This window comes from Hoplias malabaricus, chromosome 3, assembly GCF_029633855.1.
Source record: "Hoplias malabaricus isolate fHopMal1 chromosome 3, fHopMal1.hap1, whole genome shotgun sequence".
Taxonomy (NCBI): domain Eukaryota; kingdom Metazoa; phylum Chordata; class Actinopteri; order Characiformes; family Erythrinidae; genus Hoplias; species Hoplias malabaricus.
In genome coordinates this window covers 4,058,146-4,080,693 of record NC_089802.1, presented here as the reverse complement: position 1 = coordinate 4,080,693, position 22,548 = coordinate 4,058,146, and the positions used below count along the sequence as shown (strand labels likewise).

Sequence of the window (22,548 nt, the reverse complement as noted above, 5' to 3'; positions counted from 1 at the left end):
GTGGAGAGATTGTGAAGAACATGTTGAGGGAGGAGACAGCGCCATTCCTTCATTCCCCCTGCCCTCAATGTTCCTGCTGGTCTTAGGGATGGTGAACTGGTGACCTCCTGGTCCCTACCCTGCTTTACCCTTAAACCATCACATTTCATGGTTCTCTTCAGAGATAATCGCAGTTAAAGCAGCGGAGCTCTCGGTGCAGAGCGGTGCTTACTGATGAATATAAATATTCAGGTGTGAACCGTAAGACTTCAGCAGAAAAAAAAACACCAGCACAGACAGGTTTATTGATTATTAGCTGCTTTAATAAGGCACAGACACGAGCGCAGTCAGAACAGGGTCCGCTGATATTTACATTCAAACTTTAGAAAACAGAGAGAGTAAAAAACCTAAAGCACTCGTATAAATATGAGTGTGTACATTAGTGTATTTCAGAACACTGGTGGTCTATTTGAAATTACAGGACGGTAAAGACTGGGGTGTGTGTGTGTGTGTGTGTATAACCACTGATCAAATGATTTTCTAAGTGGAGATCCAAGTCTTCACTATCACTTTGCATATTTTAATACATAATATTTACTTACGTGCTGAACTGAATCTGTAATAAAATATGATCCGTGGCTTGTAATATTTTATATTTAATGTGATGGAAATGAAAATGTAATTTAATTTTATTAACATCTCTCTCACCTCAGGACATTGGCTTGCAACTCACTCACTCACTCATGTTTAGCAGGCTATAAATCCTCCACCAGAGGGCGCTTTTAGCAGTCGGCTCAAACGTTTATGAAAGCGTGAGATTTAGTTTCAGATGTTTTCACTTACACTTAGAAAATCAATTTAGACCTGAGGTGCCAAGACATTTGCATATACTGGTGTGTGTGTGTGTGTGTGTGTGTGTGTGGTCCATGTTAAATAAATGTCTAAGCCCCTGGTTAGAGTTAGTGTACAGTTATCACAGGGGTTAGATCTGAACGGCGAAGATACGAAACAAAATCAAACCAACAGCTTCACCACAGTGACAAATGCCCACCACGTTGTTCCTGTAAACCCCCCCCCACAGTGAGACGCCCTCTTCAGGCTGAGAACGCTTTAAAGGAATACTTTTCAAAAACAGTTGTGTGAAACGTGAGCAATTAAAGTGAGACACGGCACTAAAATCAATGGCTGCAGATTTCCACAGGGAGTGGCTCACATTTTTAATTTTATTCCATGATGTTATTGTGCTTTTAATTCCTCAGAACGTCTAAAAATAAAACAGAACTGAAACGATTTTCCTATTCAACTGTTCCACCTTAAATTATGCAGCTTTTACTAGCCATTGCCTCTGTTCCACCTTAAACAGTGCAGTTGTGAATAGAAGGTACCATAAATGGTGTGAGAACTATATTTTGGTGCCGCCGTTCCACCTTAGATAGTGCACCAATTATATTCTGGCATTTCTATTCCACCTTAAATTGTGTGGTACTTTTATTCTGGGGCCTCAGTTCAACCTTAAATCATGTGACAGGTAACTCGAGTCCACCGTGTGCAGCAACTGCAGTCTGGTGTCTAACTTCTGCACCATTTAAGGTGGAATGATGTATTCAAATAATAAGCTGGTGAACATGGAGTATGTAATAAATCAGATGTTCCTCTGGAATCAGCGAGGTCAAGAAAACCTGAGACGTAGCTGCTGTAAAAACCGCAGACAAACCTTAGCGCCGTGTCTTTCTTTAACGGCTTCAAAATAAAAGTCTATAAACTGGAAGAAATACATTTTACAAAAGAAAAGTTTTGGACCACTCCTACACCTCTCAGGATTCCCTTTAATAAACAAACAGTGGCACAGACGGAAAGGACCACCCACTCGAGAGGGTCTCTGCTGACGGAGGTGTGAGGGTATTACTCTCTCACAGCTCCAGCTTTAACACCGCCCTGGAAAACTATTTCAATATCAGCCCCCCACACAATCAGCGCCGTGCTGGGAGTGTTCTCTAAAACTCGCCTCTGAGAATCACACCTCCACAACATGACAACATCCTCTTTCCCAAGTTTAAATATCAAATAGACACTTGGGACGCTCTAAAAACATGTTCCTGAATCTGTAAACGTTAGAAAAGAAATCCTGCCTCACACAAGAACAGAGCGGCTTCAGTGAAAGTGGCTGTACCTCGGTGGAACACAGCCCTGTGCAAATGTTTGAGTGCCCCTGGTCAAATGGAACGGTTAGCTCATTCCACCTTAAAATGGTGCAACAATTACATATTTGTGCCTCAGTTCCACCTTAAAGTGTAGCAGTTATACGCTGGTGCTTCCTTTACAACCCTTAATGCTGTGGCAGCTACTTTCTGGTGCCACCTTAAATGATGGCAACTACATTCTGGTGCCCACAAGTCTCTAGAATGTAACAGCTGCATTATTTAAGGTGGAATGGTTAATTAAATTAAGTGTGTGCCAGTATAATTCATCAGATTGCTGGTAGATTTTCAAAGGAACATTTTCTTTTCTTGCTTTGCTCCAGTTTAGGGTCCAGAACCACCATGAAGCACTTGCAGAGGATGAACGGATGAATGAATGATGGAATGAATGTGTTTGATGTCACTTTAACTTGGAACATCACAAAAAATGATCACAAAATGTGCCAGAACCTTCACATACAGCTGTATGGATAGAATCTGGGACAATGGGGCACACCGGCTGGACCTGAGGGGCTGTGTGTGTGTGTGTGTGTGTGTGTGTGTGCGCTATATTGGAATTATAGGAGCTAGTGCTGGAAGACCTTTGTGAAGCAAAGAGCTGGTACAGTGTGTGTGCGTGTGTGTGTGTGTGTGTGTGTGTGTGTCCTGGACTGTATTAACCCCTTCCTCTCACTGGTACCAGGGAGTTTTGCGGACCCAGCGGAGCGTGAACCCAGCATCTGTGCGGATTTTGATGGACGCTGCCTCTGCCTCCCTCACCGTCTCCTTCACAGACTGCATCAGGTTCTGAGCGTTGTGGACCAGCATCTCCGTCGCCTGCAGGAGAGGAACACACACATTTCACACAGAGACACACCACAGAGCGCAAAACACACCTGCAGCGAGAACAGCGCCGGCAGAAATCACTCCGAATTAAAAGTCAGGATTTCGGTTACTATGCTCCACACTGCTGTTTCTCACCTGCTCAGACTCCTCCTCGCTGATGTTAGTGCGGCCGAGCATCGTGGCCTTCACTGTGGAGAGAATCTTCAGCTGAGTGCTGATAGTGGGAATACGCTCACACACCTGCAGAGAGAGAGAGAGGGGGGGGGGTAAGAGAGATTGAGAGATAGAGAAAGAGTGAGAGGGCAGAGAGGGAGAGAGAGAGAGGGAGGGAGGAGAGAGAGATTGAGAGATAGAGAAAGAGAGAGAGAGGGAGAAAGCGTGAGAGAGAGCGCAGAGAGGGAGAGAGAGAGGGAGGGAGGGGGAGAGAGGGTAAGAGAGAGAGAGAGAGAGGGAGGGGGGGAGAGAGATTGAGAGATAGAGAAAGGGAGAGAGGGGGGAGAGAGAGAGAGAAAAAGAAAGAGGGAGAGAGAGAGGGGGGAGAGAGGGTAAGAGAGGGAGAGAAAAAAGAAAGAGAGGGGGAGAGAGAGAAAGAGAGGGGGTGAGAGAGAGACAGAGACTGAATCTAGGAGTAAACTGTTTGGTGAAGAGACTCATTTATTTAAACAGGAAATAACACAAAAACAAAGAAATGGGAATTTACTTTTAGAGATATGTGTGTGTGTGTGTTTGTGTGAGAGTGTGTGTGTGTGTGTTTGTTTACCTGCAGCAGGTTGGTTCTGATGCGTTTATCCGTGCACTGTTTGGCGACCTCTTTAGCGAGGCGCGTGACCTCGTCCGAGGCTTTAGCGATGTCTTTGGCGCACTGGATCAGCGCTCGTTTATTCCCACTGCCGCCTCGCACCAGACGAGACATTTCAGCCATCAGCAGAGCCATACGCTTCGCCGCACCGATGATGTCATTACCCTGTGCACACACACACACACACTCTATGAAGCACAAACACCACTAGTGGACGATAACTGCACTCTGACCGAAGCGCTTCTGGTATTACTCCACAAAACACACGCAACCTACTAACACCTCCAGCAGTTTTGGGAAGGGGGTGGTGTTCATGGAATTGGTTCAGTTCCTACTCACACACCTCGTTTTTAAACTGTTCTGTTCAGGTCCCGGACCCTGAAATACTCATCCCCAGGATGAACCAAAGAAGTGTGGGTACCTCACGTGACGACGTGAGATAAAGAAGCTGCAGAAGAGCGGAGAGACTAAAGAGTTACAGAGTAGTGGACACATTCTCTGTATATTCACAAAATAAACAAAAGAAAACGGCAGGGTGCTGTGTGTTTTCTGTAGTGAGCGTAAGTCGGGGTGATTTTTTTCCCCCCGTCGCCGCTGCTCTCTTACCCCAGCTCAGCAGATGACTCTGGAGCCACCCTCCACACACTCACCCTGAACTCAGACAAACTCAATATCATTTACACGTGTGTCATGTCTCACTATGATCTGAACACACTGTAAACGGTGGATTGACACTAATGCACCTTTCACACCTGTGTGGTGCTCCAGAAATGTTCCGGAGTTTTCCCGGTGGAGCTTTGTGTGTGAACATTGGCCCCGGACTTTATCCTCCTCATACCTTGATAAAGACTCCGTGTGAAGTCAGAGTGGGCGCATGTGAGAACAGAGCAGGAAATGTTCCGGAGTTACTCCTGCACGCACTGCACAGGCTCCGCCCCCACGCCTAAAGCACGTTTCATCTCCCAGTGCGAGAGCGTGTCTCATGCAGAAAATCTCCCACTGTGTGCTGCATGTGTGAGAGATCGCTCCGAGACGTCGCTCCAGAATTTCTCTAGATATTCTCCAGAGCTCGTGTGTGAAAGGGGCACTAGGAGTGTGAGAAGTGGAATGTGTGACGTAATGAAATGATGTCACCTTGCGGAAGTTTGATAAATGAATCATATCTGTTCTGCCTCCATCTCAAGGGACTGTGGTGTAACGGCAGTAACACACTGGAGGCTCCTGCTGTAAAGTGAGGTGATGGCGCTGGTGACTGATCTCTAGGACTCTGCCTGAGGTCTCATGTCTGCGACTGCGGTCCACCAGCACCAGTGTCTCACGTTACAGCACCGTCCTCCAGTGTTTCAGTGCTCAACCCCTCCCTGGTAAAAGCTCCTCCGTTCTTCACCTTGCTGGACCACTTGCGCGCCTCGTCGTGGAGCTGCCGGGCGGCCACCATCATGGGCTCGCTGACCATCTCCCCGGCTCTCTGCTCCGGAAACTCTTCATCCTTCTCCTCAGGGGGCGGTGGCCGAGGAGGGGGCACTTCTCCCTCGGGCAGGGGGGGCTTCGGTGGGGCAGCGTCGTCGTTCAGCTGAGGGGGAATAAAATAATGAACATCAATGCCATGACCCTCTAAAGCCTTTCTGTAAAATGTGTGGCTCATTTCTAATGTCATCCTTTGCCTGAGGGTGTGGATGTAGCTGTTTGAACTGAAAGGTGTAACGGAGTAACGAGACGAGGAGGAGATTTCGAACAGCGCGGCTTCTCTGATGAGAAAGTGAGTGTGTGGTGTTTTCTGAAGTGTCTCAGAGAGTGAAGAGGAGATAAAGGCGGCCGGAAGAGGCCAGTGTCTGGGAAACAGAAGATCTCCCGCTGACCTGCAGCTGTTCAAGGTCAGGAGGAGGAGGAGGAGGGAACTCAGGCTCCTGAGGCTGGAAGGCCTCTCGCACTTTAGCCACTGCTCCAAGAATCCTGTATCCAGACTCCATAAAACCTTTCTGAAGATCTGAGAGAGAGAGAGAGAGAGAGACACAGAGAGAGAGAGAGAGACAGAGAGAGAGAGAGACACAGAGAGAGAGAGAGAGACACAGAGAGAGAGAGAGAGACACAGAGAGAGAGACAGATAGATAGAGAGACAGAGATAGATAGAGAGATAGAGACAGACATAGAGAGAGAGCGATAGACACAGAGAGAGAGAGATAGACAGAGAGAGAGCGATAGACACAGAGAGAGATAGATAGACAGAGAGAGCGATAGACACAGAGAGATAGACAGACACACAGAGAGAGAGAGAGAGAGAGATAGAGAGAGTCAGAGACAGAGAGAGACACACAGTGAGAGAGAGAGACACAGACAGAGAGAGAAATTAAGTAAATAAATTGTACTTATAGAGCACTTTTCACATACAGTGCCTTTACAGTTGAAGAATAAAATGAAAACATACAACAAACAAATCTAATGATAAAATAAATAATAATGATAAAATAAAATAAAGTGAAAGGAAATAAAATAACAGAAATATAATTAATAACTGAGTTATAAAGAAATACTCAAATGAGTAAATAACTTCTAAAGTTCGTTTGTTTGTTTTTTGTTCTTTTACAAAAACTGGTGCTTTAAAGTGAAACTCTCAAAGAGTAAAGTGATTAAACTCTGTTTACTGAGGTGTTAGAGGGAGGTGATGTGGTTTAAACTCGTTGAAAAGGCGATGTGTCAGACACAACGTTTATTTTTGTTTGAAAATTAAAGGTGAAAAGATGTTTCCAAAAAGACATTCCTCTGTCTAAAATTAGTTAAAATGTTGGTGGTAAATATTCTGAAAAAAGACGTCTGTTTTGGGCTAAATTCAGACAAAATCAAACGGAACAAACAGTGCCCAAATTTCTGTGTTTACATTTGAACCAAATAAAGGACCAGATTTAGCCCCAAAAACAACGTTCACATGACGTTTGGTGAGTAGCTATCACTATTACAATGGAGGTCCTCAAGTACAACAAGACCAACCTGTGTGTGTGCTCAGTGCCATGGAAGGGTTAACTGTGACCTCACAAATATGTCGTAGTTTAAAGCTTAATTTCTTTATATGGGTTTCTAGGAACCAGAGCATTGTTTACACAATTTTTTTGCTACTGGCTCTTTAAAGGAATGCTTCTGTGGAAGTGTCTGTGCTGCAGTGATGAGGCAGAGACAGTAAGGTGGTCTCACTCGGGTCCTGTATGTTGGAGGCGACGGCTTTGGCTCCGAGGACCATGGGCGAGATGGTGCTGCTGAGCTCGTCCGACGCAGCCTTCACGATTTCCCGGAATTTCGGATCCTCTGAGTTCTCCACCTCTCTCTTCGCCACCAGCAAGATCCGATTGGCTCTGCGGGCGATGCTCGTCGCCCCGGCAACCAGCATCTGAGGCTGGTGATTGGCCATGGCCGTCTGGCACTTCTCCAGGTCGTTTTTAATGGCCTCCTCCGAAGCGTCCAGCAGGGACTTGGTGTCGATCGCCTCGTCCACCAGAGCTGGGGGAAGAGGAGCGGGACAGAGTCATCAGGTGACTTAGAGATATTGATTAACTGATCGATCACCTGACTGATTGACTCTGAAGTCTACACTCACCCGTCATCTTCTCCACGTTATCGATCCACTGGTTCTTCATGGTCTCAAAGTGCTCGTGAGCCGCCTGGTTTCCCGGGTTCTTCAGGAGGATCCGAGCAGCAGAGACGACCTGCGGGAATTCAACACCATCCTCATCATCCACCAAAATCCACCAGGGGCTCTGTTGTGTGTAGGGGCTCCGCGGTGTGTGTCGGGGCTCTGCTGTGTGTGTTGGGGCTCTGCGGTGTGTGTGGGGGCTCCGCGGTGTGTGTGGGGGCTCCGCGGTGTGTGTGGGGGCTCCGCGGTGTGTGTGGGGGCTCCGCGGTGTTTGGGGTCCGCGGTGTGTGCGGGGGCTCCGCGGTGTGTCGGGTCTTTGTGGTGTATGTGGGCTCCGCGGTGTGTGCGGGGGCTCCGCGGTGTGTGCGGGGGCTCCGCGGTGTGTCGGGTCTTTGTGGTGTATGTGGGCTCTGTGGTGTGTGTGGGGGCTCCGCGGTGTGTGTGGGAGCTCCGCGGTGTGTGTGGGGGCTCCGCGGTGTGTGTGGGGGCTCCGCGGTGTGTGTAGGGGCTCCGCAGTGTGTGTAGGGGCTCCGCAGTGTGTGTAGGGGCTCCGCAGTGTTTAGGGTCCGCGGTGTGTGCGGGGGCTCCGCGGTGTGTCGGGTCTTTGTGGTGTATGTGGGCTCTGCGGTGTGTGTAGGGGCTCCGCGGTGTGTGTGGGGGCTCCGCGGTGTGTGTGGGGGGGCTCCGCGGTGTGTGTGGGGGGGCTCCGCGGTAAGTGTGGGGGCTCCGCGGTAAGTGTGTGGGGGCTCTGCGGTGTTTTGGTTGGGGGGTCTGTGGTGTGTCATACCTGTGGAGTTAGGTCCCGTGCTGATTTGACGGCTGAGTGTATTCCCTCCACCGTGCTGCGGTTGGCGGTTCCCACTGCGGCTGCTTTCTCTGCCGTGGCCCCTAAGCGTCCGGTGTGGTTCTCAAAATTCGCCGCACGTTCCTCAAACACCTGAAGAATAAAATAATGAATCATTTATATCTGTGTTTCACAGTTTCATAACACACTACTGCCCCCATGTGTCACGTATGGCACAATGCAGTCTGTGATTGCCTATGTCCTGTGTGTGTGTGTGTGTGTGTCTCACCTCCTCTCTGTTGGGGGTCCCGTGGGGGGCGGTAGCAGCCACAGCGAGGAGTTTGATTGGTGTGGTTGTGTCACTGAAGATGTCGGACACTTCCTGTGTCATGGCCTCCTGCATCTTCCCCTTCAGATCCTGAAGTAAACAATAACACACACAAACAAACATGTAAACACTCTGATACTGTTTCCCTGATAAACCACTGTTTCCAGGCGACTGGGTCTGTTTTAATGAGAGTTAAAGCCAGGACAAAATCCTACAGAAATAAATCTATGGCAAAAAAAAAAGAAAACAAACTGTCTGTAAACACTGAGGAGATTAAAGCAGCGATCAGTCCCTCTGTGTTTGAATCAGCAGGCAGTTCCCGCAAAGCCTTGCTGACCGCGCGGAGACTGAGGCCGGTCCACCCCTTCCTGCTGACCGCGCTGACACACAGGATTATGGGTAATGCACAGCAGCAAAGGAGACAGCGGTTTAAGGAAACATACAAGACACATACGAAGCCTTCTGTCTGTCCTCTGTGTTCACCTCCTCTTTCTCCGAAAGCGTACAGACACAGACAGAACGGAGCAGTACCACTAGAGACCATGGGGGGTCAGTGCAGAGTGTAGCCCATAGTTCAAGAGAAACGAGCTCTGATAAATAAGAGAAAATAATCTTCCGTCCACATGTGAAGTGTTAAACGTCCTCACAGGTTTGCTGTCGTCATCAGCAGCTTGTGACTCTGCACTGCCCTCTAGTGGACGAGTTACATCAACCAAATGGACGCATATAAATGAGGGCAGCGACGGTCACAGAGTTTGAAACAAAGATTAAAGGAGCCTTGATACTGAAAAACTCGATTCAACTCAAAGTTTAGTCTCAGACTCTGCCTCATTTTCTCCAGACGCGAAACAGCTGAAATACTGACATCTAGTGGTGAGGATGTTCCTTTACTAAACCTGCTGTTAATCACCACCATCCCACAGGGGGGAGCTGCTCTTCGGAGCATGGACCTTTTCTTTCACGAGCTACACAACGCTCTGGTGCTTCGTCTCATGAGAGCTGCTTTTTCTGATAATCACTAATCATGTCGTTTGGTGCTTTTCAGGGATAAAACAGGAATCATTGCTCGTCTCAGTTTGTTATGTTTGCTGTAGCAGCGGCTGCAGGAGACAGAGGGAGGCTGCCAGGTCTGGGTTCAGACTGATTCCAGCCTTACGTCATCCTAGCGTCCGATTTAGAAAGTGAGAGAACTGTGAGCCATTCGCATAGTTTCACTGACGGCTGAAGATAAACGACGTCTCGGAGCCAGATGACTTTAACACAGACGTCCAACCCTGAGCCTCCGAGTCTGAGTGTGGAGCGACGAGCGGCTGATCACTGGTCGGTTGGTGGTTGATTATTTGTGCCAAGTTCAGGACAAATGGGCAGGAGGAGTGATTAGAAACAGCTCAAATACAACACACACACACACACACACACACACACATTACCCAGAGATAAAGCTTAATTCTACAATGTCACACGTATCAAACAGGACCCATATCTGTGTTAAGGGCCCCCTACTGGACTCAGAGAGAAGTGCAAGCATTATTTAACACACTGTTACAAATGGCTGCTCACACTGAAGTTCACTAGTTCATTGTTAATTCATTTTAATTTGATTGGGGTTAATGCAAACAAAACACTGCAGAGGACAGAAAAATCAAAAAGGAGATGTCTCTGTAGTTTCTCGTAGACAACAAAGAGATCAGATGCAAAAACAAAGGAGACTTTATCATAAATCAGCTGCTGAAGTGTGTCTCCTGAGAATAAGACCTCTGATCTCACAGGTGTCTCCTCTGGAGCTTTAGTGGAGATCTCAGTCACAAACTGCTTTGGTGAATGAACTGAACCCTACTCTCTCCTTTATCTCTCACTCGTGTCTCATTTTTGTTTCATTCTTTATCTTCTAAAGAATTTAATGTGGATCACCATTACGTTTCCTGAGCCATTAATGAGCAATCAATGAGCAACAAAAAATTCCTGGAACATGATTTTGAAAATGAAGTCATAATATTTTGAATAGTGTCTCCTGCAGCTAGTTACAGATATTAAAGTGTGTGTGTGTGTGTGTGTACGCTTATTACTTTGAGAGACTCTTGCAGCTGATGCGCGAGAGCTCGAGCGTGTGGAGTCTCACTCTCTCCGCGAGCCGCCAGTTCGGCAAGTTGTGCCATCATCTGCTCCACCTGCTCACACTTCCCCAGAAGCTCCGCCCTCTGAGACCCTGGCAACACGTTGGCAAGGCGACGCCCCTCGGCAATAAGTCCACGAATCGCTGCCTGACCTGCAGAGAGAGAGTGAGAGAGAAAATAGAGTCAGGACAGAGTCATGGTTAATCCACTGTTTACAGCACGGTCAGATCAGAGTGAGATATGAGACACATGTGGAAATGATGCAGCGCTCTGTCTGTTACAGTCCGAGTGTTTCCCACTGAGATCCAGAACAGAGAGAGAACAGCGGAGAACAGCAGAGAATAGTGAGAACAGTGACCTAAAAGTGAGACGCACTGAATACAGCCCAGAAACACACACAGAGCATTTTCCTGTTTTTATTTTCTTGTGATGTTCTTTCCAAAACAGAAATCAGATACGGGTCATTTCCCGTTCTCCATTTCCCTGATTCAGAAGGAGAACCTCCACAGATGTGTCTACTTCTCTGGTCTTTACCCAGAACCCCATCGAGGACAATATAACACTCATTTATTTCAGGCTCTGATCTCTTTCTGGAGCTTCTTTATCTTGACTCGCCAATGGACACTGCCATGGTTCCTGCTGAAGAACCCAGTGTTCTTTGGTTCCAGCTGGGAATTAACGTTTCCATTTCAGGAACCCATTTATGTTTGTTGGTGGAGATCCGAACTAGATTTCTCAACAGGAACCACACTGGTTCTCCATTGGTGGAAAAGGGCTCCCACAGCCCCCTGTGCTATGAGGGAGGGGGACAGAGAGAGCGAAGCCAGATCTGCTCTCAGGGGATATGATCACCGGGGGCGACGATGGGGCACCGCTGGAGTCCGTACAGACTTCATTTCACTGAGAAAATAAAATCACCACAAATGCATCATGTGACCCAGAGCGTCCAGACCAGTGTGTATGGCCTCACCCACTCCTCCGTCGTCCACGCTGGGGTTGTCCATCCATCTCTGAGCCTGCTCCATCTTCCCCTCCAGGTGAACCGCAGCTTTAGCTGGACGGCTGTTGGCCACGGCGCGGTTCGTCTTAGACTGGAGGTTCTGCAGAGCTGTGGAGATCTGCTTCGCCAACGCACGAGCCTCAGGAGTGTCCCCTTTACCACTGTGTTCACACACACACACATACGCACAGACAGAAGAGATGAGATGTTGTAATTGCATTTATACACAGGATAAGATGTAAAGTAACCTATGACAATCTATTACAGCTTCACATAGGTCAGTAGAGTGTATGGGTCAGTAGAGTGTATGGGTCAGTAGCATGTGTAGGTCAGTAGAGTGTATAGGTCAGTATTGTGTATGGGTCAATAGTGTGCGTGGGTCAGTAGAGTGTATAGGTCAGTATTGTGTATGGGTCAGTAGTGTGTGTAGGTCAGTATTGTGTATGGGTCAGTAGTGTGTGTAGGTCAGTATTGTGTATGGGTCAGTAGTGTGTGTAGGTCAGTAGTGTGTGTATAGGTCAGTATTGTGTATGGGTCAGTAGTGTGTGTATAGGTCAGTAGAGTGTATAGGTCAGTATTGTGTATGGGTCAGTAGTGTGTGTCGGTCAGTAGTGTGTGTAGGTCAGTAGTGTGTATGGGTCAGTAGTGTGTATGGGTCAGTATTGTGTATGGGTCAGTAGTGTGTGTAGGTCAGTAGTGTGTGTATAGGTCAGTAGAGTGTATAGGTCAGTAGAGTGTATAGGTCAGTATTGTGTATGGGTCAATAGTGTGCGTGGGTCAGTATTGTGTATGGGTCAGTAATGTGTGTATGGGTCAGTAGTGTGTGTAGGTCAGTAGTGTGTATGGCTCAGTAGAGTGTATGGGTCAGTAGTGTGTGTAGGTCAGTATTGTGTGTAGGTCAGTATTGTGTATGGGTCAGTAGTGTGTGTAGGTCAGTAATGTGTGTAGGTCAGTAGTGTGTATGGGTCAGTAGTGTGTGTGGGTCAGTAGTGTGTGTATGGGTCAGTAGAGTGTATAGGTCAGTAGAGTGTATGGGTCAGTAGAGTGTGTATGGGTCAGTAGTGTGTGTGGGTCAGTAGCGTGTGTATGGGTCAGTAGTGTGTGTATGGGTCAGTAGTGTGTGTATGGGTCAGTAGTGTGTATGGGTCAGTAGAGTGTGTATGGCTCAGTAGTGTGTGTGGGTCAGTAGTGTGTGTAGGTCAGTAGTGTGTGTATAGGTCAGTAGAGTGTATAGGTCAGTATTGTGTATGGGTCAGTAGTGTGTGTGGGTCAGTAATGTGTGTAGGTCAGTAGTGTGTATGGGTCAGTAGTGTGTATGGGTCAGTAGTGTGTGTAGGTCAGTATTGTGTATGGGTCAGTAGTGTGTGTAGGTCAGTATTGTGTATGGGTCAGTAGTGTGTGTAGGTCAGTAGTGTGTGTATAGGTCAGTAGAGTGTATAGGTCAGTAGAGTGTATAGGTCAGTATTGTGTATGGGTCAATAGTGTGCGTGGGTCAGTATTGTGTATGGGTCAGTAATGTGTGTATGGGTCAGTAGTGTGTGTAGGTCAGTAGTGTGTATGGCTCAGTAGAGTGTATGGGTCAGTAGTGTGTGTAGGTCAGTATTGTGTGTAGGTCAGTATTGTGTATGGGTCAGTAGTGTGTGTAGGTCAGTAATGTGTGTAGGTCAGTAGTGTGTATGGGTCAGTAGTGTGTGTGGGTCAGTAGTGTGTGTATGGGTCAGTAGAGTGTATAGGTCAGTAGAGTGTATGGGTCAGTAGAGTGTGTATGGGTCAGTAGAGTGTGTATGGGTCAGTAGTGTGTGTATGGGTCAGTAGTGTGTGTGGGTCAGTAGCGTGTGTATGGGTCAGTAGTGTGTGTGGGTCAGTAGTGTGTGTATGGGTCAGTAGTGTGTGTATGGGTCAGTAGTGTGTGTATGGCTCAGTAGCGTGTATGGGTCAGTAGTGTGTGTGGGTCAGTAGTGTGTGTAGGTCAGTAGTGTGTGTAGGTCAGTAGTGTGTGTAGGTCAGTAATGTGTGTAGGTCAGTAGCGTGTATGGCTCAGTAGCGTGTATGGGTCAGTAGAGTGTGTATGGGTCAGTAGTGTGTGTGGGTCAGTAGCGTGTAAGGGTCAGTAGCGTGTATGGCTCAGTAGCGTGTATGGCTCAGTAGCGTGTATGGCTCAGTAGTGTGTGTGGGTCAGCAGTGTGTGTATGGGTCAGTAGCGTGTGTATGGGTCAGTAGCGTGTGTATGGGTCAGTAGCGTGTAAGGGTCAGTAGCGTGTAAGGGTCAGTAGCGTGTATGGCTCAGTAGCGTGTGTGGGTCAGTAGTGTGTGTGGGTCAGCAGTGTGTGTATGGGTCAGTAGCGTGTGTAGGTCAGTAGTGTGTGTGGGTCAGTAGTGTGTGTATGGGTCAGTAGTGTGTGTATGGGTCAGTAGCGTGTATGGGTCAGTAGAGTGTGTATGGCTCAGTAGTGTGTGTATGGGTCAGTAGTGTGTGTGGGTCAGTAGCGTGTGTGGGTCAGTAGCGTGTAAGGGTCAGTAGTGTGTGTGGGTCAGTAGCGTGTATGGCTCAGTAGCGTGTGTGGGTCAGTAGTGTGTATGGCTCAGTAGTGTGTATGGCTCAGTAGCGTGTATGGGTCAGTAGCGTGTATGGCTCAGTAGCGTGTAAGGGTCAGTAGTGTGTATGGCTCAGTAGCGTGTATGGCTCAGTAGTGTGTATGGCTCAGTAGCGTGTATGGCTCAGTAGTGTGTATGGCTCAGTAGTGTGTGTAGGTCAGTAGTCAGTACTCACGCTTTGCGGAGCTGGCAGAGTTTAGCGGTGAGAGCCTGAATGTCCCCGAGGCTGCGGAGGATGTCGTCTCTCTCTCGTGGATCCTCACATAGCTCCGCGATCTTCCTCGCCTCCGACATCACCGCCTTCACATGCTCCTCCCCTTCAGGCCCCGCCGCGGGGTCCGCCAACCAGCCCTGTTAAACACACACAGTGATATGCAAATATTACGAGCAGAACTGAGGCACTCTGGAGCACAGCACCAATGTCACAGGCTCAATGCCATGTGTGGTCCCCCCTGTGGAGGAGTGAAGTAAGTGAGTGAGTGAGTGTTGTACCTGTGCAGCCTCTGCCTTTTTGGCCAGGGCTTGTTTGGAGTTGGTCATTGCCTCCAGTTTCCGAGCGGCGTTCCCTACTTTTCCCGATAAAATATCCAGCCCCTGGGAGACCTGCTGAGCCTTCTGTATTGCCACAGGACTTGTACCTGAGCCCCTGGAATGAACACACACACACACACACACACATTTATGAAACAAGAATAAAAATGACAAGTATAAAATACGTGGACACCTGTGCTTCCAAAATTATTTGGAAACATAAACAAAAGGGGAGTGAATGCTGCTTTATTTTCTCAAGCTTTGTTTTGCTTCAGTGAATAAGACTGAAATTAGATGAAAGAACGCGGCACGGCAGGTAGTTGTCGCAGTCACACAGCTCCAGGGACCTGGAGGTTGTGAATTCGAGTCCCGCTCCGGGTGACTGTCTGTGAGGAGTGTGGTGTGTTCTCCCTGTGTCTGTGTGGGTTTCCTCCGGGTGACTGTCTGTGAGGAGTGTGGTGTGTTCTCCCTGTGTCTACGTGGGTTTCCTCCGGGTGACTGTCTGTGAGGAGTGTGGTGTGTTCTCCCTGTGTCTGCGTGGGTTTCCTCCGGGTGACTGTCTGTGAGGAGTGTGGTGTGTTCTCCCTGTGTCTACGTGGGTTTCCTCCGGGTGACTGTCTGTGAGGAGTGTGGTGTGTTCTCCCTGTGTCTGCGTGGGTTTCCTCCGGGTGACTGTCTGTGAGGAGTGTGGTGTGTTCTCCCTGTGTCTGCACAAAACTGTGAGAAGGTTCACAGCTCCTTTTTCTCAGAGTGAACTCTGAGAGAGTGGGTTTTGGTTAAATGCAGAAACCACAGTGTGTTCAGTGGAGAGACAAACGCAGACGTCAGCTTCTAAAATTAACGCCAAGTGTTAGAAAGTTGAATTCTCATGACAGAAAAACGACTGTGTGTGTGTGTGTGTGTGTGTGTATGGTGAGAGTAGAGGGGTTCGAAGGGCAGCTGTGGTCTTAAGGTTAGTGGTTTGATGCCCTGAACCGGAAGGAAACTGGGGGCGGGGGAAGTAAAGTAACAGCACTGTCTCCTCCCTCAACATCCACGACGAGAAGCACCTAACCTCCAACAATCACACTGCTGTGTGTGTGTGTGTGTGTGTGTGTATATGTGTGTGTGTATGTGTGTATGTTACCTGGCCCGTAGATCTGCGACCTGGTCAGTGATCTGTCCAAGTGCTTTGGCTGTGTCCAGAATCTCTCTCCTCTCTTTCCCTGCACACAGCTCGCCCACTTTACCCGCTTCATCCAGAATCTGCCTCACAGCGTGCTCCCCAGCCTCACCTACAACACACACACACACACAGGATAAGAATCTTTATTCTGTGTTTTTCTTCATTTTCAGAGTAGTTCTGTTCTCTAAAGTTTTTATTTACATTAAAATATAAAACCTGTCTCTTCCATGAATCCGTGATCCAGTAGTGATCCAGTGTTCACATCTCTCCTCTCTCTCAGTCCCCCCCCCCACCCTTCCTCAGTGAGTAACTCCTGCAGCTCCGGGAGAGAGAAGAAGACCCTCCTCCAAACACAGCGCAAACCTCTCCTCAGTTTCCTGGAGGAATCAGCGCTTTGTTTGCGACTGTGAGCAGTCCTCTCTCCCCTCGACTGCAGCGCGTTTGGTTCCAGAGCCATGGAAGCAGTAGGAAAGTGAAGCTAAGCGGATTTGTGTGACGCACCTCGAGTCCGAACGATAACAACCGAAAGAGAATAAAGACCTGGTCATTTTTATTTTCTATTTTCTTTGACCAATAAAAACACTCCAAAATAACTGAATAAAATCTGTTTACATTGACTTCAGTCAAAAGTGAAGGTTTCATCTCTCTCTTGTAAAATTACTCTTTTGGAGAAGGACGTGTTTATCCTCAGGAGCCGACGATGCATCCATCCACAATCCACACATCGTAGAAAACACCAAGGTGAATACAGTCTACATACGGTTTAGCGGTGGCTCGATTAGACGTTAAAACGGGAAACTGACACCTGCACGATACAAGCTCCCCTCTCGTTAGTGATACGTTTGTCTGGATGCACCTTTCTTCACGTCACTTCATTAATAACGTTACACTGGAACTGAGACATTCCACTCCAATAAAGAGAGTGTTATCCTTGTGTTCATTCAAACGGGGAGTGTTTTGGGATCTGAGCTCATCGAGAGGCGCATTGTTCTCGTTCTGAAAAAGAAGAGTCCCTGTGTGGGGCTGTAGTACATAGTACAACTGTGATGAGAATATTCCAGACGAGCGTTTATCTTCTCTTCCAAGATGGCGGCGCGTCAGTGACAGGAGTGTGTATGGGGCCGGTGTATGGCACACTTCTGTCGCTGCAGCAGCTCTTCTCTTCTCTGTTTCCTGCCTTTTCCTGATAAACGTGAACAGGGATGAGATCTTGCTGTGGACGAGAAATAGCTAATACCCCCCCTATGTGCACTTTATTCACCCCTCCCCTAACTCCGCCGCAGACAGCACTTTCGTGAAGGGAATTACCCAAGATCCACTGCGGGTCTGTGACCTTCCTCAAAAGAAAACAACAACAAGACGCTTCAGAAAATGGAGAAAGATTAACCCTTTAACTGTAACTATCTGTAACTGTAAGTATCTCTTGTCTTTATTGACTCCTGTGTGTGTTTGAGTTGTGTTTAAAAACGCTGAAGTTAAGGGAAAAGCCCTGTTTAAGTGCAGTTCAGTTCGCATTAACACTATGAATGTAACGTTATTAACACAAGCTCCCACAAGCTCGTTTATTAACCACTGAGCAGCTCCCTCTCTCTGCTGTGGCTTTAATAATCTGGAGATTTAGTGTACAGTTTTACAGAAAACCACTGTGATCTCGTGAGAAAGGCACTAACAGCTGTGTCCAGCGAGGGTTACAGAGAGAGACGAGAGCAGAACGGTTGAAGCTTGTGGGTCACAGCCTCCAAATATTCGTAAGATCATTATAATAAATATCTTTAGACACATTTCTGACTGAGAGTTTAATAAAACTCAGTTTTGTGTTTAACCCGCAGTGATGTAAACACCTGAGGGGGGAGTGTCCCATTCTGCTTTCAACGCTAGGACCCCTCGAACCCTGTAGTTCACCCTTCAACAACGTCATCAAAGTGCGCACTTCCAGGGAGGTCTTAAGGTTTAGGGAAACCATTGGGACGAAGGGGACAAACAGTGTATTGATCTGTCGCCACAAACCTTGATGAAATGAATGGAGTGTGAAACTTTGGACACTGGAGAATTGGCAGTGCGACTTTAGCCGAGGGGTCAGTAACGGAGCCGTGTACCTGGGGGTGCGTTGGGGTCTCGGAGCCAGTTCTTCGCTTGAGCCATTTTTGAGTCGATCAGTGCCAGAGCTCTCTTCATCGTCTCTGTGTCCTTCAGAGAGAGAGAGAGAGAAAACAGTGAGAACTCAGCCCTCCACTCGCTCACCGTGGTGGGAGACACAGCTCTCTGGAGTCAGATATAACTCATCACACACACAAAGCTCAGTGCGGTTACACAGCCAACAACCACCAACACACGCCCCTGCAGCGCCACCTTACTGTGGACAGTGGAAGAACATGGGTTTCTAATAAAGCGGCCAGTGAGTGAAAGCACAACAATTCTTTAAAAGTTAATCTATTCATTCTGACTTCTGCATATCATTATCATATAATTACCATCAGGGCTTCTTACCTTTCACCAATCAGCCATAACATTAAAACCACGTCCCTGTATTTACACTCCACTCACAGGACAGTGGAGCTGAGAGAGGGGACAGTGGAGCTGAGAGAGGGGACAATGAGGGGACAGTGGAGCTGAGAGAGGGGACAGTGGAGCTGAGAGAGGGGACAATGAGGGGACAGTGGAGCTGAGAGAGGGGACAGTGAGGGGACAGTGGAGCTGAGAGAGGAGACAGTGGAGCTGAGAGAGGAGACAGTGAGGGGACAGTGGAGCTGAGAGAGGGGACAGTGGAGCTGAGAGAGGAGACAGTGAGGGGACAGTGGAGCTGAGAGAGGGGACAGTGGAGCTGAGAGAGGAGACAGTGGAGCTGAGAGAGGGGACAGTAAGGGGACAGTGGAAGGTGGTTTTAATGTTATGGCTGACTTGTTAGACCAGTAGGAAATTATATTAACATTAGTTTTAGCTTTTTATTCAGCAAAACTGACTGCTATACACACTGTGAATGTGTGTGTGTGTGTGTGAGAGAGAGAGACTGTGTGTGTGTGTGTGTGTGTGTGTGTGTGAGAGAGAGAGAGAGAGAGAGAGAGAGAGAGAGATCGTGAGAAAGCAGATAAATAGGTTGTGTGTGTGTGTGTGTGTGTGTGTGTGTGTGTGTGTACTGTACATCAGAGCAGTGTGTATAAGTCAGAGTGAAAGTGAGAGAGTGTGAGTGTGTGTGTGTCAAGGAGCTGCTTGGCCATGCTGCTTATATCCTTTTTTGGTTAAAACCACTCAGCTGAGGTTCCTCAGGACAAACACACACACACAGAGAGCATGAGGGCGAGAGAGAGTGTTACAGAGAGACAGAGGGAGATAAGAACCACACACACACACCAACATTCTCTCTCTCTGTAATCAAAGGGACGTCATACACACAGCTGCCTGTCTACTCCTTCTCTACTCCACTCCTGCTTCTCACACACACACACACACACACACACACACACACACACACGAGAGAGAGAGAGAGAGATGCTGCTGATTAAAAACACTTTCTGCAGGATTTATATCAAATCCATACGAACAGAGGAGTAGAGTGAAAGGACTGGACGGGTCCTACATCAGCGCTGGTTCTACAGCTGCGTCCCGCAGAACCAGATCCCGCAGAACCACATCCAGTAGAGCATCTTGCAGAACCATGTCCAGTAGAACGTCTCGCAGAACTATGTCCAGTAGAACCACATCCAGTAGAACCATGTCCAGTAGAAGTCTCACAGAACCATGTCCAGCAGAACGTCTCGCAGAACCATGTCCTGCAGAACCATGTCCAGTAGAACATCTTGCAGAACCATGTCCAGTAGAATCAAATCCAGTAGAACGTCTCACAGAACTATGTTCAGTAGAACACAGAGACTCTCACACACACAGACACACACACACACACACACAAGTGGCCATTACTCCCCCACTAGTCTCTCTCTCTCACTGTCTGTCTCTCTCTCTCGCTCGCTCTCTCCCACACACACTATAAAGTTAAATGTTGCTTGTTTTATTCAGACAACACACAAATATATGCTGCATATCTTTCCTCAAATACCACACACACACACACACACACACACACACACACACACACAAGCTTTGCACAAACACACACAGGCCATCTGTCCTCACAGATGACGTCATTTAATCAACTGCAAAACCCAAACAGAACGCAGAGGCTGGGCATGCTGGGAAAGAGAGAGGGAACGCTTACCTTCTACAGGAGGAAAAGAAAAGAAAGGAAGAGGAGAGGAGAGAGAAAATAAATCACAATCTAAACCACACAGAGGATGAACACAGAGCTGGAAGATGGGAAGAGGGAAAGAGTGGTCAGTCCACCTGAGGTCACTGAAAAAAAACTGACCACTCAGAGCGGGTCAAAAACAACACCATCATTAATATTATAATATTATTATTATTACTATTTCCTAAGATGTAGACATTCATGGACTGCTCTGTAACTGTAGATCCTCAGAGAGACCTGTTCCCTCAGTGACTCCTTTATTAAAGCTGCACTGTGTAATGTTGGGGATTTGGCGACCTCTCTGGAGGAAACGTGTAACAGCATGAGACACGATACAAAACATTTCTGTGTTTGATTGGAAGAATCTGATTATTTAAATTCCTCATAGTGTTTCTGATCCCGTGTGTGTGTGTGTGTGTGTGTGTGTGTGTGTGTGTCACACCTTGCTGGCCCAGGCGTCCTCATCCCAGGAGGTGAGCTGCAGGACTCTGATGATCTCGTTAATCTCGGAGCTCATCTTCTCCACCGTGAAGTTCCTGTTCTTCAGAGCCTCGTCCACACCCTGACTCTGAGCCGTCTTCGTTGTCACAAAGATTTTTATTCCTTTAAACACACACACACACACACACACACACACACAAGTTTCAAAATGAAATGGGCTCCACATTAAAAGTCCCTTCTTGTGTTTTCTCCTGTACGAGTGTCCCGCTCGTCCACTTGTTTTCATGAGTCTGACTCCGCCCCTCCTTCAAATCCTTGTGTTCTTTGTTATTATTCCTATCTGGCTCCGCCCCCTCATTGTGTGTTTGATCCAGTATGAGTTTCCCCTGTCTCTCTGATGTCTTTGTTTGGACAATGCCTTGTTTTGCTCCAAAGTGTTTATGTGTATTCAGTCTGACTTTGCTCCTCTCAGTTCAGTGTTTCATTTTACTCATTTAATGTGTTTTTCTTTGTCGTTTCTTTTATATGTTTCCACACTCGTCATTACAACAAATGAAGAAATCTCTTTCAAATATGAGCGTGTTCACATTAAAGTGTGAATTTGGAGCCCACCAACCCACACACTGTGAAACAAGACCCCAGTCAGTTCTCTGTGCGCCGCCTGAGTCAGAAACACGGGATAAAACGAGCCGTTCTGATTCTGCTCCGCTTCTGACGTCGAGTGCAGAGACTTTAGAATGGCCCCGCCCCCTCGTCTGAGTCTGTCCAATCACAGCGCTGGACCCGCGTTTATGTGAGAGCACAAAGATGAGGTTAAACTCAGCAAAACAGACACAACGAGCGCGAAGAAATAAGAGCACTGAGTAAAAACGGAGAAAACCGAGCGAAAACGGCTAAAAACCAGAGCTTCTGCTCCTCGCTCCTCACTGCTGTGCGCTCGGGGTCGGGGTGAACAGCGAGCGGCTCGTTATCATTTAAAGGAACAGGTGCTGAAAGCGGGCGTTCTGAACAGGTGCTGTTTACACAGGGGGAGAACACTGCTGTGGGGCTCGTGGGGTTTGGACCAAAGCAGGTCACAGATGTTTCAGAGCAGGAGCGGCAGTATGAAGTTGTGAATCCCACAGTGAACGTGTGAACACCTGAGATAAGGACGGGCAGGAGCTCCTTCACTGTGTTCATGGAGTTAACGAGCATCACACGATGTTCTTGATGGGTCAACTCTTGCTGACGCTCGTCTATCATCTTCGCCATCTTTGTCATCCCTACACACACACACACACACACACACACACATAGATGAGTAATCGCTCACAGAGGGAAGTGAGAAATGTCTTAATATAGGCTGGCCTTTAAGGGTAAAGAAAAAAAAGCTGTGTGTGTGTGTGTGTGTGTGTGTGTGAGAGAGAGAGAGAGAATACCTGGTCCCAGGTTCTTGGTGTATGTGATCAGATCCTCCATGGACTCCACCACCTCAGCCACAGTCAGATACTCCAGAATACCTTTACACACTCTGATTATTTTACGCACCTGTGTGTGAGAGACACACAAACACAGTCAACACAACACACGATTCGGAGCCAGGCATAAGGACGCGTGTGTGTGTGTGTACCTCAGCCTCGTCGAAGGTCAGCAGGAGGTCTGAAGTTCCCGAGAGGATTCCTCGAGAGCCGTCGATGAGGTAATCTCTCGCAGGGACAGAGTAAGGGTCAGACTTCAGCATCTGAGTGGCCTGCACCAACTTAGTACACGCATTCTCCACTCTGCAGAGATGCATCAATCAATCAATCAATCAATCAGCCGTTCAGTCAATAAAAGTCAATAAATCAGAACACATCAGAAGTGTGTTGCTCTTTGCTGCAGGAACAGTCTCTACTTTCCTCTGAATTCTCGGGGGTCCCCAGGTGTTCCCAGCCCAGGTGAATCGACC

The 22,548-nt window shown here is 47.8% G+C and overlaps 1 protein-coding gene across 1 annotated transcript in view; it reads right to left on the bottom strand.

The window, feature by feature from the left end:
- Positions 1-22,548, bottom strand: part of vclb (vinculin b) — a 35,873-nt gene continuing 13,325 nt past the window's right edge. Inside the window, 19 exon segments of the mRNA XM_066663809.1 lie at positions 1-2,993; positions 3,138-3,242; positions 3,763-3,966; positions 5,189-5,374; positions 5,661-5,788; positions 6,988-7,290; positions 7,388-7,496; positions 8,211-8,360; positions 8,497-8,625; positions 10,602-10,801; positions 11,620-11,810; positions 14,420-14,595; positions 14,737-14,890; positions 15,902-16,049; positions 18,037-18,127; positions 20,623-20,783; positions 21,761-21,883; positions 22,040-22,148; positions 22,231-22,381. Of these exon segments, the coding sequence (XP_066519906.1) occupies positions 2,847-2,993; positions 3,138-3,242; positions 3,763-3,966; positions 5,189-5,374; positions 5,661-5,788; positions 6,988-7,290; positions 7,388-7,496; positions 8,211-8,360; positions 8,497-8,625; positions 10,602-10,801; positions 11,620-11,810; positions 14,420-14,595; positions 14,737-14,890; positions 15,902-16,049; positions 18,037-18,127; positions 20,623-20,783; positions 21,761-21,883; positions 22,040-22,148; positions 22,231-22,381 (2,965 nt within the window). The 3' untranslated portion in view covers positions 1-2,846.